General features: G+C 48.4%; 1 protein-coding gene across 1 annotated transcript in view; it reads left to right on the top strand.

The window, feature by feature from the left end:
• Positions 1-2,625: 2,625 nt before the first annotated feature.
• Positions 2,626-19,316, top strand: part of LOC147105040 (uncharacterized) — an 80,708-nt gene continuing 64,017 nt past the window's right edge. The window contains exons 1-6 of the mRNA XM_086011077.1: positions 2,626-2,849; positions 7,001-7,025; positions 10,008-10,133; positions 11,485-11,603; positions 12,466-12,577; positions 17,472-17,519. Coding sequence (XP_085867203.1) covers positions 2,661-2,849; positions 7,001-7,025; positions 10,008-10,133; positions 11,485-11,603; positions 12,466-12,577; positions 17,472-17,519 — 619 coding nt within the window. The 5' untranslated portion in view covers positions 2,626-2,660. The remainder of the gene's footprint in view (positions 2,850-7,000; positions 7,026-10,007; positions 10,134-11,484; positions 11,604-12,465; positions 12,578-17,471; positions 17,520-19,316) is intronic.

Raw genomic sequence — 19,316 nt, 5'->3', positions numbered from 1 at the left:
CGAGTAGAGCGCTTGTTTTGGGAGTCTCGTATCGGGCATGCGGACAATGTGGCCCATCCATCGGAGCTGATCGAGTGTGGTCAAAGCTTCGATGCTGGGGATGTTGGCCTGAGCGAGAACACTGACGTTGGTGCACCTATCCTGCCAATGGATTTGCAGGATCTTGCGGAGGCAGCGTTGGTGGTACCTCTCCAGTGCTTTGAGGTGCCTGCTGTGCATGGTCCATGTCTCTGAGGCATACAGCAGGGCAGGTATCACTGCTGCTCTGTAGACCATGAGCTTAGTGCCGGGTTTGAGGTCCTGGTCTTCAAACACTCTCTTCCTCAGGCGACCGAAGGCTGCACTGGCACACTGAAGGCAGCGTTGGACTTGGTCATCGACATCTGCCCTTGTTGACAGTTGGCTCCTGAGGTATGGAAAGTGGTCCACATTGTCCAAGGCCTTGTCGTGGATTTTGATAATCGGGGGGCAGTACTGTGTGGTGGGGGCAGGTTAGTAGAGGAACTTTGTCTTATGGATGTTCGGTGTAAGGCCCATGCTCTTGTACGCTTCGGTGAAGGTGTTGATGATGGTTTGGAGTTCGACCTCCGAGTGAGCGCAGACGCAAGCGTCGTCTGCATACTGTAATTCGACGACAGAGGGTGGGACGACCTTGGATCTGGACTGGAGGCGACGGAGGTTGAACAGTGTACCATTTGTTCTGTAAATTAGCTCCACTCCAGCGGGGAGCTTACTGAGGGTGAGATGGAGCATTGCAGCAAGGAAGGTCAAAAAGAGTGTTGATGCGATGACACAGCCTTGCTTGACCCCGGTCTGTACGTGAATTGGGTCTGTGGTGGAACCGTTGGTCAGGATCACAGCTTGCATGTTGTCATGAAGCAGGTGGAGGATGGTGACAAACTTTTGAGGGCAGCTGAATTTGAGGAGGACACTCCATAATCCCTCACAGTTGACGGTGTTGAAGGCCTTTGTGAGATCAAAGAAGGCCATGTACAGTGGTTGGTGCTGTTCCCTGCATTTCTCTTGTAATTAACGCGCGGTGAGGATCATGTCCATTGTGCCCCTTAGTTGACAGAATCCACATTGTGACTCTGGGAGGAGCTCTTCGGCCACTGGGAGAAGGCAATTGAGGAGGATTCTTGCGATGACTTTCCCTGCGGCAGACAGCAGGGAAACTCCTCTGTAGTTACCACAATCGGACTTTTCACCTTTCTTGAAGATGGTCACAATTATGGCATCTCTGAGGTTCCCTGGCATGCTCTCCTCCTTCCAGATAAGAGAAATGAGTTCATGAATTCGCGCCAGTAGTACTTCGCCGTCATGCTTTAGTGCCTCGGCAGGGATTCCATCTGCTCCTGAGGCCTTGTTGTTCTTCAGTTTTTGGATGGCCTTTTCAACCTCATGCCGGGCTGGGGTTGTGCTGAGATGGTGGCGGGTAGCATGCTGCGGGATGGAGTTGAGGACACTCGTGTTGAAGACAGAGTCTCGGTTAAGGAGATCCTTGAATTGCTCCTTCCAGCAGGCATTGACTGCTTCTCTGTCCTTGATGAGTACCTCTCCGTTCTTGGCCCGCAGTGAGGTAGGACATTGGGTGCTTGGGCCACAGATGGTCTTGACTGCGCTAAAGAATCCACGCACATTGTGGTTGTCGGCTAGCTGCTGGATATCCTTCGCTTTTTCCACCCACCATCTGTTCTTTAGGTCGCGAGTTTTTTGTTGGACCTCGGCCTTCAGGCGTCTGTAGAGCTGTTTTCTTGCTCTCAAGTTGCGTTGCTGTTTCCAGATCAGGAATGTCTGAGTATTCTTGTCAGGAAAGCATTTCTCTATCAATATCAAAAGAGAGGAAATCTTCTCCCACATGTTTAAACGGGAGTGTGTGAAACCACCTCACACATGGGTGTGGGGTCCTCCTGGGCACTTTCTTCCTGTCGAAAGCTTCAATAAAGAAAGACTTGCATTTATACAGCACCTTTCGCGTGATCACCGGACGTCCCAAAGCGCTTTACAGCCAATGAAGTACGTTTTGAAGTGTAGTTACCGTTGTAATGCAGCAGCCAATTTGCGCACAGCAAGCTCCCATAAACAGCAATGTAATAATGCCCAGATAATCTGTTTTAGTGATGTTGATTGAGGGATAAATATTGGCCAGGACACTGGGGATAACTCCCCTGCTCTTCTTCAAAATAGTGCCGTGGGATCTTTTACGTCCACCTGAGAGAGCAGACGGGGCCTCGGTTTAACGTCTCATCTGAAAGTCAGCACTTACAACAGTGCGGCACTCCCTCAGTACTGTACTGGGAGTGTCAGCCTAGCTTTATGTGCTCAAGTCCACTGAGCCAGGCTGACACAATACCTACATCTGGCAAAAATACAAATATGTCAGTGGCTAAGGTTTCATCACCATGGATTGCAGTAAACACCCTTAGAGAGCTCCACGCCTCTGTCAATAAATGGGTTGGATTAAAAATTATGCATCGCTGCCAACAGCCTCGCAGAGTCTAACAATAGACGAGCACAATTTTCTCGTTCGCTTGCTTGGTGTCTCTGTAAATTCCCCCAGCCATTGGGTTCCAGTCCTTGTGAGGTCTTCTCTCTGCCCGATGGGTCACACCGATGTCCCGTCACCTCCGTGCTGCACCTGACTGAGCTGAGTTAGAACCATGTGCAGACACATGGACACTGGAATATCGCCCCTGGGGAGAATGCTCCCTGCTGGGGCCCCGCGGTGTTACTTTTTCCTGATAGCCCTCTCGTTGGCCGCTCCGAGGCTGGCAGACAGGAGCAGCTACGAAACCCTGGAAGTTTCAGAGAAAACCGTGGAGAGTTGCACTCAAGACTGCTCGCAGCCGGTAAGATCTCTCTCGCCTTTCCTCGTGAGGCAATATGCGCGGATGCTGCAAATTGTAAACCCTTGCAGAAAAATCAGCTTTTGGCAAATGCAAGATTCACAAATGCTCTCCTTCCCTGAAAACTATCAACTCCACTTTGGTGAGGTATCACCATTTTCCTGATCGCTGTTAAATGTTCGATTAATGTGAGGCGTAATCATGTTGGTTCTCTCTCTCTCTTAAGTCCTGATGGCTATATTGGGGCAATAATTTGTTGTTCGGAATTTGACTGTTCCTGGCAGATCTACAGCGAGCAATGATCTTATAGTCCAATATATGTTTAAATCATAAGTGAATTGAAATTGTTTGCCTTCTTCCCTCTCTCCTAAAGCCTCTTAAAGATACACCTCCTCACCCGTTGCCCATTAGAAGTGAGAGAGAAAAAAATGTTGCAATATTCTAAATGCACAGCAGGTGAAAGAGCATCAGAAAGAGAAAGTTCCTTTTCTCTCCAGTTTTGAAGAAGGGTCAAACCCGAAACGTCAACTCAAATTTCTCTCCACGGATGTTGCCTGACCTGCTGAGTTTTTCCAGCATTTTCTGTTGTTATTTCAGAAAGAGCCTTCCCGTGCAAGTGCAGGAGATGTAACACCGGCCCTTATACCTCCCCCCTTCCCACTGTCCAGGGCCCCAAACACCCCTTTCAGGTGAAACAGCGATTTATTTGTACTTCTTGCAATCTAGTATACTGTATTCGCTGCTCACGATGTGGTCTCCTCTACATTGGGGAGACCAAACGCAGATTGGGTGACTGCTTTGCGGAACACCTCCGTTCAGTCCGTAAGGGTGACCCCGAGCTTCCGGTCGCCTGTCATTTTAATTCACCGCCCCATTCCCACTCAGACCTCACCGTCCTCGGCCTCTTGCATTGTTCCACGGAAACCCAGCGTAAGCTCGAGGAACAGCACCTCATCTTCCGATTAGGCACTTTGCAGCTCTCTGGACTCAATATCGAGTTCAACAATTTCAGATCATAACCTCGGCCCCTATTACATTTTTACTTATATTTTTTATCCACACCTTTGTTTTGGCCCTTCCCCCTTTTTTTTTCTCTCCCACATGGCAGCTGTCTCCCATTCTGCCAGCGCATTTCACACCTAATCTAGAGCCGTCTTTTGTCTCCACTAGTCCTATCACCATCTCGTCTGGTTTTGAATACCTCTTAATGTCTCTTCACTTCTCTTTTGTTCTTTCATCCCCATTTCCCAGCCCCCAAACTGGCCTTTTAATCTATTTCATTTCCTGTGCTTCTTCAGTCTTGACAAAGGGTTTGACCCGAAACGTTGACTCTATTTTCTCTCCACGGATGTTGCCTGGCCTGCTGAGTTTTTCCAGCATTTTCTGTTGTTAATTCGGATTTCCAGCATCTGCAGTATTTTGCTATCATCCGAAAGAGCAAGGTGGTTGAATATTCCAGCAACAACCTGCCCTCATATAGCACTCTATTTATTTTACTAACAGGGAATACACTTCCCAGGGTCATGGGCTTTTAAATATGTTGGTTGGGCAGCTGTAAATTCTTTGCAAAGTTGCTGGGAATGGTGGAATATCGAAGGGTTTGGGGAGCAGGTGGTGGGGAGGTAGGGAATTGAGATGTAAATTGGCTGGAGACAACCCCTAAAGATTTTTTTTTAATTAGGAAGTGTTTTTGTGGACTGATTGCTTGGTGATCCACTGCAGGAAAGAAACCAGCTTCTTAAATTTTGTAAACCCCTTTTTAAGTCAGGAATGGGGAGCCCCAGTGTCGCGAAGAATGGAAATTGAGGAAAGTATCTCAGTTGGCACTTTGCTCTCAGTTGCATGGCATCTTAAGACCCCAGGTTATGGGCAGCTGTGTTGTCCACCCGTCCTCAAATGTGCAGAACATTTTGACAGAAGGCAAGAGGGCTGGGGTTCCATCGTAAATGGGCCTGTCCCGAAGTCCGACCCACCCCGCCCAGATGACAGCACTTTCACGGCAGAAATGATAAATTACATAGGATTACATTGAATATACGGCACAGAAACAGGCCATTCGGCCCAACCAGTCCATGCCGGTGTTTATGCTCCACTCGAGCCTCCTCCAGTCTTTCCTCATCTAACTCTATCAGCGTAACCCTCTATTCCCTTCTCCCTCATATGCTTGTCTAGCCTCCCCTTAAATGCATCTATACTATTTACCTCAACCACTCCCTGTGGTAGCGAGTTCCGCATTCTCACCACTCTCTGGGTAAAGAAGTTTCTTCTGAATTCCCTATTGGATTTCTTGGTGACTATCTTCTATTGATGGCCTCTAGTTTTGCTCTTCCCCACAGTGGAAACACTCTCTCTGTATCCATTCTATCAAAACCTTTCATAATTTTAAAGACCTCTATTAGGTCACCCCTCAGCCTTCTCTTTTCAAGAGTAAAGAGACACAGCCTGTTCATCCTTTACTGATAGGTATAATTTCAGAGCCGACAGTTACATTTCTTTTGCATCTCAATTTATTTTTATTATTAATATTTCATTTCTATGGGAGTTGAGAGTATGGAAGGGTCTTTAATATTTCCTCTGGTGTTCAGTGAAGGCTCCAGCCTCAGTACCTACTCAGCATGGTTCTACAGGCATCATTCATACTCTGATACAACAAGCTTAGGTTGCCACCTATTGACCACTTCAACAACCAGATCAAGGCATGTTCTGAGGAGTTCTCATTATAGATCCATAGAAATTACAGCTCAGGAGGAGGCCATTTGGCCCATCGTAACTGTTCCGGCACTAGCTCTTCAAATAGAGCATTCTACTCCAACTGAATTCCCTTTGGCAGCCACCAAGTTGCAGGAAAGGTTTTATGTACATGTCAGTAAGCGGGTGTAAGATGTAAGGGGCAGGCTGGTGCTTTCCAGGTTGCTGATATACCACCACACTGTGGGCTCAGTGTTTGTTTTTTATTCATTCACGGGGTGTGGGCATCGCTGGCAAGGCCAGCATTTATTGCCCATTCCTAATTGCCCTTGAGAAGGTGGTGGTGAGCCGCCTTCTTGAACTGCTGTGGTCCGTGTGGTGAAGGTGCTCCCACAGTGCTGTTAGGGAGGGAGTTCCAGGATTTTGTCCCAGTGACGATGAAGGAACGGCCGAAATATTTCCAAGTCAGGATGGTGTATGACTTGAAGAGGAACTTGCAGGTGGTGGTGTTCCCATGCGCCTGCTGCCCTGAAGAGGTCGCGGGTTTGGGAGGTGCTGCCGAAGAAGCCTTGGCGAGTTGCTGCAATGCATCTTGTAGATGGTACATACTGCAGCCACAATACGCCGGTGGTGGAGGGAGTGAATGTTTAAGGTGGTGGATGGGGTGCCAATCAAGCGGGCTGCTTTGTCCTGGATGGTGTCGAGCTTCTTGAGTGTTGTTGGAGCTGCACTCATCCAGGCAAGTGGAGAGTATTCCATCATTTGCTTGTCACACGCACAGTACAGGCATTCCTTTCAATTGAGTAGACACATTTCCATAAATGGAACACTTAATCATGTCAGAGAACTTGAAAACAACTTCATTCTTGGGATATGGGTGTTGCTGGCAAGGCCAACATTTATTGCCCACCCTAACTTACCGCACTTGAGAATCTTTGGCTTTCTTTCCCCTAGAGGGCTGTGAATGCTGAGTCGTTGAGTATATTCAAGGCTGAGATCACTAGATCTTTGGACTCTAGGGGAACCAAGGGATATGGGGATCGGGCGGGAAAGTGGAGTTGAGGTCGAAGATCAGCCATGATCTTATTGAATGGCGGAGCAGGCTCGAGGGGCTGTATGGCCGACTCCTGATCCTAATTCTTATGTTCTTATGTTCTTATGAACTTGAGACCTTATGCTCTATACTAGCAACAATAGTAGTGGGCATGAACAGCAGTAAGCCACAGCTAACTAACCAAGAAATTCTATCTACAATCAGCAGCTGCACTGTTGGAAAAATACGACATTCTTCACTGAACAGGCAAGGAATAAGAACAAACTAATCTGAATAACTCTCAATGCTTTGTATCTCCAGCATTGTATAACCAACACTACATTCCCTAGCCAATAGATACAGTTCCGAACTAATGAAATGTGTGTGTGTTATAACAGATCTAATGTTCTGTTTCTCGTTTGTCTATTTGCAGAATCTTCCCTGCCAAGTTATTAAAGGTATGTTTCGCTGTGAGATTATTTTGATTTGTTTTTACCCTCCCTGCCCCCCGCCCCAGTTATAAATAATATGGAGTTAATAATGTTTCACTGCTCTACAACACGAGGGCAGCAGAGGGAAACAGTCGGTAGGGCTTCGGAATTGAACAATTTACACCTGTGTGCACAAACCCTCACCCGCTGAGGGTCATTTTGACTCTGTGCGATCGTATAAAACAGGTGCTAGCGAGTCGGCAGGCCGCCTTACATCCCTCCCCATTTGTATTTCCATTGAAGTCAGTGGGGGAGAGATGTAAAAATGGGATGCCGATCAAATGTTCCCCCTAATTTTTTTTTGGGTGCGCGGTCCCTTTAACGGGCCTTCCGAAATTTTGCGCAAAAGCTCCCGTGGAAAAGCCGGTGAGCAGCCGTCGCGGGATTTCCAGACAGCTGCGTGACCCTGCAGCTTAGCGGGAATGTTGATGCCGATTCGCTATCACCCATTTTACGCTATCACGCAAAGTCAAAATTACCCCCCCTAACATTGTCATTTGTTGTTCCTAGCCGGGTGTTACTGGGGAGCAACGCGGAACCTTGGCTGATGTTACTGGTCCTTAGCCCAAGAGTGTACAGGTCACTTCTTGGACTCTTGCCAGATCAGTTAACGCAACACCAGTATGAGAATTGAACCACTTGATCTTCATGGTCAGTTTGGCTCAGTTCCTTACAAGGCAGTGCTTTTACTAAAAATAAAAACAGAAAATGCTGGAAACACTCAGCAGGTCAAGCAGCATCTGCGGAGAGAGAAACAGAGTTAACGTTTCAGGTCAATGACCCTTCGTCAGAACTGGAAAAAGTTGGAGATGTAACAAGTTTTTAAGCGAGTGCAGGGGCAGGGAAAGGGGGGAGGGGAGGAAAGAACAAAGGGGAAGGTCTGTGATAGGGTGGAAGGCAGGAGAGATTAAAAGGCGAGAGGGATGATGGTGCAAGGTGAAAGGGGATGGTTCTGGGACAAGTTAAGAAACAAAAGATGACTCTAGATGAAGTGTAAATGGCAATGGCAGAATCTTCGACATCTGCCATGTGAGAGAGAGGGAAAAAAAGATAGGGGCAGAGGTTATGGTGCATTTACTAACTGCCGTCAGAGGGGCTGCGTTGCACTTTTCTATTCATGTCGCAAACACCGACAGTTATTTTTTGACTCTAAATGCCTGTGCTAAGTCGAAGCGGTGTTAAAGATACAGTTCCAGCTCTAAGTGACCACGTTGCTGTTCCTCAGGACTCAAACACTAGAGACGCACCAACTGCCAATTCTGTCGAAGTCAATATTGTGTCTCGCCTGATGTCGGCAGTTGTCAGCCGTGGCTCAGTGGGCAGCACCCTCGCCTCTGAGTCAGAAGGTTGTGGGTTCAAGTCCCCACTCCAGAGACTTGAGCACAAAAATCCAGGCTGACACTCCTGGTGCAGTGCTGAGGGAGTGCGGCACTGTCGGAGGTGCCGTCTTTCAGCTGAGACGTTAAGCTGAGTTCCCACCTGACCTCTCAGCCATGGCACGATTTAGAAGAAGAGCAGGGGAGTTCTCCTGGGGCCAATATTTATCCCTCAATCAACATTACTAAAACACATTACAGGAAACTTTCTGGTATCCGGCACCGACGGGACCGAGCTGGTGCCGTTAGATCAAAACTGCCGTAGAAACCAGCGCTAATGTTAAAACATACGGAGCTCAGAGCTCCGTGTGAAGCAACAAACCCTGTTGCTTAGCAACAGCTTCAAAACAGTCGGCGCAGCGTGCAAGCGTCTAGCTGAAGCTGTTGCTTAGCTACAGAGACGCTTGCAGAGCCAGGAACTGGAGAAAAGAAGCAACGAAAAGAAAAAAAATTATCTGAACCGACTCCTGAATTTTGCCGGTAGATAGAGCTTTCCGGACATTTAACCTCCGGATAAACGAAAGTTTCCTGTATCAGGTCATTATCACATTGCTGTTTGTGGGAGCTTGTTGTGTGCGAATTGGCTGCTGTATTTCCTACATTAAAACAGTGACTACACTTCAAAAAGTACTTCATTGGCTGTAATGTGCTTTGGGATGTCCTGAAAGAAAGATTTGAATTTATACAGCACCTTTCACAACCTCGAAACATCCCAAAGTGCTTTACAGCCAATGAAGTATTTTTGAAGTGTAGTCACTGTTGTGATGTAGAAAATGACAGAGTGTCATCAGGTGGAGTGGGAGCCAGGAATCTACAGCCGCACCTGATCCTGTCCTCCCCTGATACTTTCATGCACCTTTGCTAGTTGGAGTCACTGGATGGTGATCAGGAGCAGGAATTCCCCAGGTGGCTCCGATGCCAGTTATAATTGTAATGTCTCAGCTGCTTCCCCTGGGGAACCATCAGCGAACTGGCCAGAGACCAATAACTAAAGCTGAGACCTCCTAGCCTGTGTCCTTTAATGCTACTTCAGTTGAAGCCTTTGGCCACTGGAACATAGGAACAGGAGGAGGCCATTCAGCCCCTCGAGCCTGCTCCGCCATTCAATTAGATCATAGCTGATCTGTAGCTTAACTTCATCTCCCCGCCTTGGTTCTGTATCTCTTAATTACCCTTGCCTAACAAAAATTTACCAATCTCAGTTTTGAAATTTTCAATTGACCCCCAGCTTCAACAGCTTTCTGGGGAGAGAGTTCCAGATTTCCACCACCCTTTGTGTGAAGAAGTGCTTCCTGACATTATACCCAGAACGGCCTGGCTCTTAATTTTAAGGTTATTCTCCCTTATTCCGGACTCCCCCCACCAGAGGAAATAGTTTCTCTCTCTCTACCCTATCAATTCCTTTAGTCATTGTAAACACCTCGATTAGATCACCTCGTAATCTGCTGTACTCAAGGGCATACAAGCCTAGTCTGGGCAACTGGGTGGGGTTTAGGATTGCACGTTTTTAACCCTATGAACTGCTGTGATGATCTTCTTTCCCTCTCTCACATTTTCTTCTATATTTTCCTAGGAGACTGTCTGCCCGAGTACCAGGATACCTGGCCCCTCTCACCGCCTCGAAACACAGATATCCACATCGTCCTGCTGAAAGGGGTCGGTCCAGTGCTGGAGATTAACTTCACCTATTCAGCTGACGGTAGTAATAACAGGAAATAAAAATAAGCAGCCTTTCCAATAGTGTAGTGGGTAAACAGATTGTTACGTACGCAGATTTACAGCCGACTGAATGCCTGGCTATGGGTACGGTAGCATAGTGGTTACGTTACTGGACTAGTAATCCTAGAAGCCTGGACTAATGATCCAGAGACATGAATTCAAATCCCACCACAGGAATTTAAATTCAATTTAATAAATCTGGAATAAAAAGCTAGTAAAACCCATCTGGCTCACTAATGTCCTTTAGGGAAGGAAATCTGCAGTCCTTATCCGGTCTGGCCTATATGTGACTCCAGACCCACAGCAATGTGGTTGACTCTTAGCTTAGCAAGCCACTCAGTTCTACCAAAACCGCTACAAAGTATACTAAGAATACCTTCACCACACACACTGCAGTGGTTCAGGAAGATGGCTCACCACCACCACCTTCTCAAGGGCAATTAGGAGTGGGCAATAAATGCTGGCCTTGCCAGTGACGTCCACAGCCCGTGAATGAATTTTTAAAAAGTCCAAACTACTTGACGTTCTCATGGCTTTTAATTCACAGAGGGCATCACAGACACGGTCCAAATCTGACCCAGGGCTCACTGCACTGTAGTCAGGAGACTTATTGTAGACTTTGGTCAGACTTATTGTAGACCATATGTCGGGTTTATGACTCAGAACCTCACCATCTGATGACCTTTGCTTCACTGAGTCATTGCAAAGGGGGGCGTAGGGTGAGGTACTGAGGTCAGTATATGATGTTCATTGTACAGAGTTCTGTTGTTTTGAACAGGAGGCTTGCTAGCTTTGACAATCTCCATTATTCAGGTAAATTAAGCACCGGGCGTTGACTTTGAACTACAGAGTGGCTTCCCACAGGGTACCAGACTAACATAAGAACATAAGAATTAGGAGCAGGAGTCGGCCACACGGCCCCTCGAGCCCGCTCCGCCATTCAATAAGATCATGGCTGATCTCCGACCTCAGCTCCACTTTCCCGCCCGATCTCCATATCCCTTGATTCCTTTAGTGCCCAAAAATCTATCGATCTGTCTTGAATATACTCAACGACTGAGCATCCACAGCCCTCTGGGGTAGAGAATTCCCAACCCTGGTCATCTGTGGGATGGAGGGTGGGGTGGAGTGGGTTGGAATGTGAAGAGGACAGAGACATTGGTCCTTCCTGCACTGTGTCCTGGTCTGACTGAGGACTAGCTGTCATCTATGGAGATGACCACAGGGATGAAGGATCATGTGACTGGACAAGAGGGAAGAAAAGAAAACAGAAGAATACAAAAGAGTGGGACCCAAAATCTTCTTTTACTGACTTTCAAATTTTTCTTTAGCAAACCTCGTATCCACCAATAGGACGGTGATCGCCATCTCCCAAGTAGGGTGGATACAGTGCGTAACATACTGGTACACCAGGGGATTCCCAGCACAGACCAATCACCGAGGAGAACGGGTCAGTAGCAATTCCTTTATGAACTAATTTCTCTTGCTCCTCTTATCCTTTCAAGGCTCCTCGGTGTCAGCTGTGGCTCAGTGGGCAGCACTCTCGCCTCTGAGGCAGTAGGTTGTGGGTTCATAGTCCCACTCTAGCAACTTCAGCACATAATCTAGGCTGACACTCAAGTGCAGTGCTGAGGGAGTGCTGCACTGTCAGAGGTGCCGTCTTTTGCATGAGACGTTGAACCGAGGCCCCGTCTGCTCTCTGAGGAAGACGTAAAAGATCCCATGGCACTATTTCGAAGAGCAGGGGAGTTCCCCCCAGTGTCCTGGGGCCAATATTTATCCCTAAACCAACATCACTAAAACAGATGATCTGCTCATTATCACGTTGCTGTTTGTGGGAGCTTGCTGTGCGCAAATTGGCTGCTGCGTTTCCTACATTACAACAGTGACTCCACTTCAAATAGTACTTCATTGGCTGTAAAGCGCTTTGGGACATCCTGAGGTCGTGAAAGGCGCTGGAGAAATGCAAGTTATTTCTTTGTCTTTTATCTGAAGGTTTTAATTTTTGCTGGGAGCAGGTTTCAGAGGCCAACTCAAATACTGAGGGTGAGAATGGTTCGTGATGGGAGGGCCTGAGTGTGTTTCCGCCATGGTCCTCCCGACCGTCCATTGTAATCTCGGCAGCAGATCCATGGAAACTCCGGAGAAATGGCCTAACCGGCGTTTCCACCATCCCTCAGGGTTTCCGCGAACCTGCTGCTAAAGGATGTTTCTGGAGAACTCCCGAGGATACTCAACGACTGTGTATATAGTGTGTGAAGTTAGAATAGAAAGGAGACCAGTCATGTGATCTGTAATCTTTTCTTTCCCAGTGGAGTCTAACGTACTACTCCTGCCACCGGCTGAAACCTGCACAGCTTCTGTCCATTAATATCTACAGCATCCCGCCCACACAAGCGCTGGTGAAGAATGTCCGGTTACCAGGTGAGTGTCTCTCAGTCTGGCACAGCCCAGCCAACGGGCAAGCTGGATCTGAGCAAATTTAACAGCGAACGTCTTCAGTCCCTGGCCTGTGCCAAGTCTGGTTGGGCGTATTCCTGGAGGCTCGATCGCATGACGCTTGATCACGTGACATCCAATCACACGTCACTTGATTTCATGACATCCAATCGCATGGCACTTGATCACGTGACATCTAAGCATGTGCCACTTAATCACGTGATGTCCTATCACATGGCACTTGATCACATCACACCTAATCATATGACACTTGACCGTATGACATCCAATCAAATGGCACGTCATCACGTGACATGTGATCACATGACATTCTAAATTTGCCGATGACACCAAACTTGGGGGTGTGGCAAACAGTGATGATGATACCAATTGACTGCAACAGGACATAGAAAGGCTAGCAGAATGGGCAGACAAGTGGCAGATGGAATTTAATACAGACAAGTGTGAGGTGATGCATTTTGGCAGAAGGAACAAGGAGAGGCAATATACACTTAATGGCACAGCTTTAAAGAGTGTGCAGGGACAGAGGGACCTGGGAGTTAATGTGGATAGGTCCCTGAAGGTAGCAGGACATATTGAGAGAGTGGTTAGCAAAGCATATGGGATCTTGGGCTTCATAAATAGAGGTATTGAGTACAAAAGTAGAGAAGTTATGCTGAATCTTTATAAAGCGCTGGTTAGGTCACAACTGGAGTATTGCATCCAGTTCTGGTCACCACACTTTAGGAAGGATGTGAAGGCCCTTGAGAGGGTGCAGAGGAGATTTACCAGAATGGTTCCAGGGATGGGGGATCTTAGCTACAGGGACAGGTTGGAGAAACTGGATTTGTTTTCATTAGAGCAAAGGAGGTTGAGGGGTGATTTGATAGAGGTGTACAAGATTATGACGGGTTTGGATAGGCTAGACGGGGAAAGGCTGTTCCCACTAGTTGATGGTACAAGGACTAGGGGACACAGATTTAAGGTTTTGGGCAAGAGATACAGGGGGGATGTGAGGAAAAACTTTTTTACGCAGCAAGTGGTAAGCACCTGGAACTCGCTGCCGACGGATGTGGTGGAAGTGGAGACACTCAGTGTTTTCAAGGGGAGACTGGATAGGCACTTGAGGGAAATAAACTTGCAGGGCTACGGGGATAGAGCGGGGGAATGGGACTGACTGGATTGCTCCGCAGAGAGCCGGCACGGACTCGATGGGCCAAATGGCCTCCTCCTGTGGGGGGCGAGAGGGGAAGGGGGGAGGGGGGAGAGGGGAGGGGGGATGGTGGAGGGAGGTGGGGAGGGAGGGGAAGGGGGAGGGATGGGGAGGGGGAGGGGGGAGTGGAGGGTGGGGGAGGAGGGGGGAGAGGAGGGAGGGGGAGGAGGGAGGGGAGGAGAGGGAAGAGGGAGGGTGGGGGAGGGGGAGGGAGGGGAGGGAAGAGGGAAGGTGGGGGGGAGGGCAGAGGGAGGGTGGGGGGAGGGGAGGGAAGAGGGAGGGTGGGGGAGGAAGGGGAGGGAGGGGGGGAGGAGGGGGGAGAGGAGGGAGTGGGAGGGGGGAGAGGAGAGAGGGGGAGGGGAGAGAGGGGGAGAAATCCTGTTCTAGCATTCGCCATGCGTTTCATTAAGTATATAAGACAGAAGCTCCTCTCCCAGATTGGTTAAATTTTGTTAAACCTTGCGTTCCTGCAGTGCTTTGAATCCTTTCATTCGGTTTCACAAGGTAAAACCGGTTCGACCTGCAGCAGAACCACACCTGTTTCAACTGTTAATGATCTCATGTCAACTCAAATTTCTCTCCACGGATGTTGCCTGACCTGTTGAGTTTTTCCAGCATTTTCTGTTGTTATAAAGTGAGGTGGAACCTTGTCCTTTCAATGAACATCCAGTGAGAGAGAGAGAGACTGAATTGTGCCCCCAGCAGAAATTAAAGGCTCAGATAAAAGACAGATAGGACTTACATTTATACAGCGCCTTTCACACCCTCAGGATGTCCTAAAGCGCTTTACAGCCAATGAAGTACTTTTTGAAGTGTAGTCGCTGTTGTAATGTAGGAAACGCAGCAGCCAATTTGCGCACAGCAAGCTCCCACAAACAGCAATGTGATGAATGATGTGATAAATATTGGCCAGGACACCGGGGAGAACTCCCCTGCTCTTCTTCGGAATAGTGGCCGTGGGATCTTTTATGCCCACCTGAGAGGGCAGACGGGGGCCTCGGTTTAACGTCTCATCCGAAAGACGGCACCTCCGACAGTGCAGCACACCTGCAAAGAGTGCCAGCCTGGATTTTTGTGCTCAAGTCTCTAGAGTGGGTCTTGAACCCACAACCGTCTGACTCAGAGGTGAGAGTGCTGCCCACTGAGCCAAGGGTGACACCACACGCTGGCGCAAAATGGGGAGGGAAAACCTCACCGTTCCTATCCTGTGGATTTATTTTTGTGCTTATTAAGTTGAAGGGTTTCTCATTTTATCCAGGGCAACTAAATTGCTAATAACAACAGGAAACGCTGGCAATGCTCAGCAGGCCAGGGCAGCATCCGTGGAGAGAGAAACAGAGTCGACGTTTCAGGTCGATGACCTTTCGTCAGGACTGGAAAAAAGCAGGAAATGGAACAGGTTTAGGGGCTGGGAAAAGGGGGAGGGGATGAAAGAACAAAAGGGAAGGTCAGTGATGGGATAGAAAGCAGGAGAGATTAAGAGACATTGAGAGACATTAAGAGATATTCAAGGAACAAAGGATGGCTCTAGATGAAGTGCGAATGGCCCTGGCAGAATGAGGGACAGCTGCCATGTGGGAGGGAAGAAAAAAGCCCAGACGAAAGTGTGGATTAAAAAAAAGAGAAAATATATATATGTGTGATAGGGGCCGAGGTTATGATCTGAAATTGTTGAACTCGATATTGAGTCTGGAAGCCTGTAAAGTGCCTAATCGAAAGATGAGGTGCTGTTCCTCGAGCTTACGTTGAGCTTCCGTGGAACAATGCAAGAGGCCGAGGACGGTGAGGTCCGAGTGGGAATGGGGTGGTGAATTAAAGTGACAGGCCACCAGCTGTCCTTCATTCTTTCAGGGCCATTCACACTTTATCTAGAGCCATCCTTTGTTCCTTGAATATCTCTCAATGTCTCTCAATGTATCTTTATCTCTCCTGCTTTCTATCCTATCACTGACCTTCCCGTTTGTTCTTTCATCCCCTCCCCCTTTTCCCAGCCCCCACTTGCTTTAAAATCTATCCGCTTTCCTGCTTTTTTTCCAGTTCTGACGAAGGGTCTTTGACCTGAAACGTTAACTCCATTTCTCTCTCCATGGATGTTGCCTGGCCTGCTGAGTTTTTCCAGCGTTTTCTGTTGTTATTTCGGATTTCCAGCATCCGCAGTATTTTGCTATTGAACTAAATTGCTAGCTGTGTTCGGACAAGTTAATTTCCTCGGGATTCTCCCGATCAGCTGACCTAACTTCGGCAGAAACCCCACAAGGAGATCCCAAAGGAAGTTCGCTGCGACGATGGTTCACGCAGTAGCAGATCCTGCAACAGGAGGCCAGCCCCTCAAACGTGGAAGAAGGAGGGTGGAGTTTGGTCTCGAAATTCCTGTGTTTAGGAAAGGAAGATTTCCACCCAGGGAGGGCTAGGTGTTTGAGGCAGAGTCTGGTTTCAGTGGGATCTTTCCCCGTTTAAAGTGCCCCTTTAAATTCTGGCAGGGGTGGGGGCGGGGGAGGTCAGTGAATTTTCTGCTCACCTCTTCCCCACTTCCGAAGGGGCATCAAGGGCTCCCTAGCTACCTTGGAAAACACAGTCCATTCTGTTCTTATACGGCCATCTTCACATGATCTTGACATGAATCAGTCATTCATGAAAGAAAGACTTATGAAATGATACTGAGCGGCCTGCGGGTGGCGCTGTCCAGGGAGAGTATAAATACTCGGGCACGGGCCCAGCTTGCGCAGGACATTCTTAACAGGAACTAGTGAAGGACACAACTAGACCTCCATGTTGAAAAACAGTTGATTAAAGCTTTGTTTAACGCTTAGACCAAGTGCCTAGTAGTTTTCTTACGTCAGATCTCACACACACCCACACCATCTCACATTCCCTCACATTCTCTCGCACTCTCTCAGTCCCTCACATTCTCCCTCTCTCCCTCGCATTCCCTTCCACTTCCTCACACTCCCTCATACCCTCTCATACTCTAACATTCCCTCACACTCCTTCAGGAGGGTGTGTGAGAGAACGTGAGGGAGTGCGAGGGAAAAGAAAGACACATTTCTACAGCGCCTTTCACGACCTCAGGACGTCCCAAAGCGCTTTACAGCCAACAAAGAACTTTTTGAAGTGTAGTCGCTGTTGTAATATAGGAAATGCGGCGGATCATTTGCGCACAGCAAGCTCCCACAAACAGCAATGTGATAATGACCAGATAATCAGTTTTAGTGAGGTTGATTGAGGGTTAAATATTGGCAGAACTCCGGGGAGAACTCTCCTGCTCTTCTTCAAAAAAGGGCCATGATATTTTTTACATCCACCTGAGAGAGCAGACAGCCTCCCCCCCGCCCCCCGCCCCCCCACCTTTAACGTCGCTTCCAAAAGACAAGAACTCTGACAGTGCAGCACTGTACTGGAGTGTCAGCCTGGATTTTTGTGCTCAAGTCTCTGGACTGGGATTATGAACCCACACCCTTCTGACTCAGAGGCGAGGGTGCTGCCAACTGAGCCACAGCTGACACTTTAGTGTGAGAGAATGTGAAGGAGTGTGAGGGAGTGTTCCAGTACAGCACAATTTCACCCCAAAACCTAAAAGAAACAATCTATGTGTAAATATTTCTCAATTGTTGTTATAATCTTAAATAACACGGAATCTTCCAGTGACACATTTCCTCTGTGTTCCAGATTGCAACAATCCAATAATGAAAAGATATGCTGAAGACTACTGTCCAGGTAAGTGGGGGGGGGGGGGGTGGACATGGGGGAGCAGGCCCGTTTACAGTGTAGAATGTGGACCCACTCCTCAGTGAAGAACTTGATCAGACTCTGAAACTAATAATTCCGACTCCCTATGGGTGTCAGGCTGAGGAACAGCAAAAGGAGTACTGTGAACAGCTCTGGTCTCCTTATTATTAAAAGGATATAGAGGTACTGGAGAAGATGCAAAACAAAGATTTACTAGAATGATAGCAGAACTGAGAGGTTATACCTATCAGGAAAGGCTGAACAGGTTTGGGTGGGGCTCTTTTCTCCAGAAAGGAGAAGACTGAGGGGTGACTTGCGAACGAGGCCCTTGCCATCCATGAGCTTATCGCGGATGATTGCATCGACGTCATGGCCCTGACGGAAACTTGGTTGAGGGGTGATGACACCTTACCCTTAAATGAAGCCTCCCCGCCTGGCTATACCTTCCACCAGTTGTCCCGCTCAGACCGCCGTGGTGGCGGTGTGGCTCTCATCACCAAATCACACCTTGGTCTGTCCCCCTATTCCTCCTCCTTTGAGCATCTCACCTTGTTCCACCCCTCTCACCTCTCATTTAAAATTCTTGTTCTCTACCGCCCACCCAAGTACCATAAAAATCTTATTACTGAGATATCTTCACTGTTCTCCTCCCTTAGCCTCTGCACCGAACGACTTCTCGTCCTCGGTGATTTCAACCTCCATCTCAATTCATCACGCTCTCTCTCCTCTGAGTTTGCTAGCCTCCCATCCTCCCTTAATCTCTCCTTCCATGTAAAGTCCCCAACCCATATTCACGGCCACCCCCCTCGACCTTGGCATCTCTCGTGGCCTCGCTACTCCCATCGTGTCAATCGCAGATAAGGCCTTCTCTGACCACTTCCTCGTATCACTCTCCACCCACATCACCCTCCCAACCCCTCCAACCCTACTTCCTTCTGTGTCCGCCCCTGGAAAAATCTCTCTCCCAACTCTCTTACAACTTCACTTATGAAATCCCAACTGTCCAGCCTTTGACCCTCCATTCACCATGACATTTCTGCAGCTACCGATCTGCTCAACCACACCCTCACCACCACCTTTGATACCCTAGTCCCTATTAAAACAATTACTCTCTCATCCTGGCCACTCCCCCTGGTACAGCCCTCATCTCCACTCCCTTAAGTCCAAGGGATGCAAACTTCAACGGATATGGAGTACAACTGGTTTAGCCATTCACCGCCAGATCTGGCTGGACCACATAAAGCATTATCGGGTCCTGCTCTCGTCTGCCAAAATTGCTCACTAGTCCAGAATCATTCTGGAATGCAAAGATAAACCCCAGCTTCTATTCACTGCTAATCGTCTTCTTAAACCCTTCCCCTGTCTCCTCCACCCTCACCTCCGACAGGAGCTCATGGACTTCTTTGTCTCTAAGATTGAGACCATCGTTCAGCTGCCTCTGTTACTTCCCTTCCTGCATCTAGCCCATTGGGCCAAACTTCCTCTAAGTTGCCCCCTGCCCTGGACTCACATCTTTCTCCAGTTTCTCTCCAATCTCCCCTCATGACCTCTCCGTGCTCATCTTGTCCATGAGACCCACTTCCTGCTCCCTCAACCCTATTCCCACCAAACTGCTGACCACCCAACTTCCTTTTCTGGCTCCCATGTTAGCTGACATTGATAACAGTTCTCTCTCCTCGGGTACTGTCCCCCTCTCTCTCGAATCTGCCGTCATCACCCCGCTCATCAAAAAAACAACCCTTGACCCCTCCGTCCTTGCAAACCACTGCCCCATCTCCAACCTCC

This window comes from Somniosus microcephalus, chromosome 18, assembly GCF_052327205.1.
Source record: "Somniosus microcephalus isolate GS21.2 chromosome 18, FLI_Smic_1.0, whole genome shotgun sequence".
NCBI classification, from domain to species: domain Eukaryota; kingdom Metazoa; phylum Chordata; class Chondrichthyes; order Squaliformes; family Somniosidae; genus Somniosus; species Somniosus microcephalus.
This window is presented reverse-complemented; position numbering and strand designations above follow the sequence as displayed.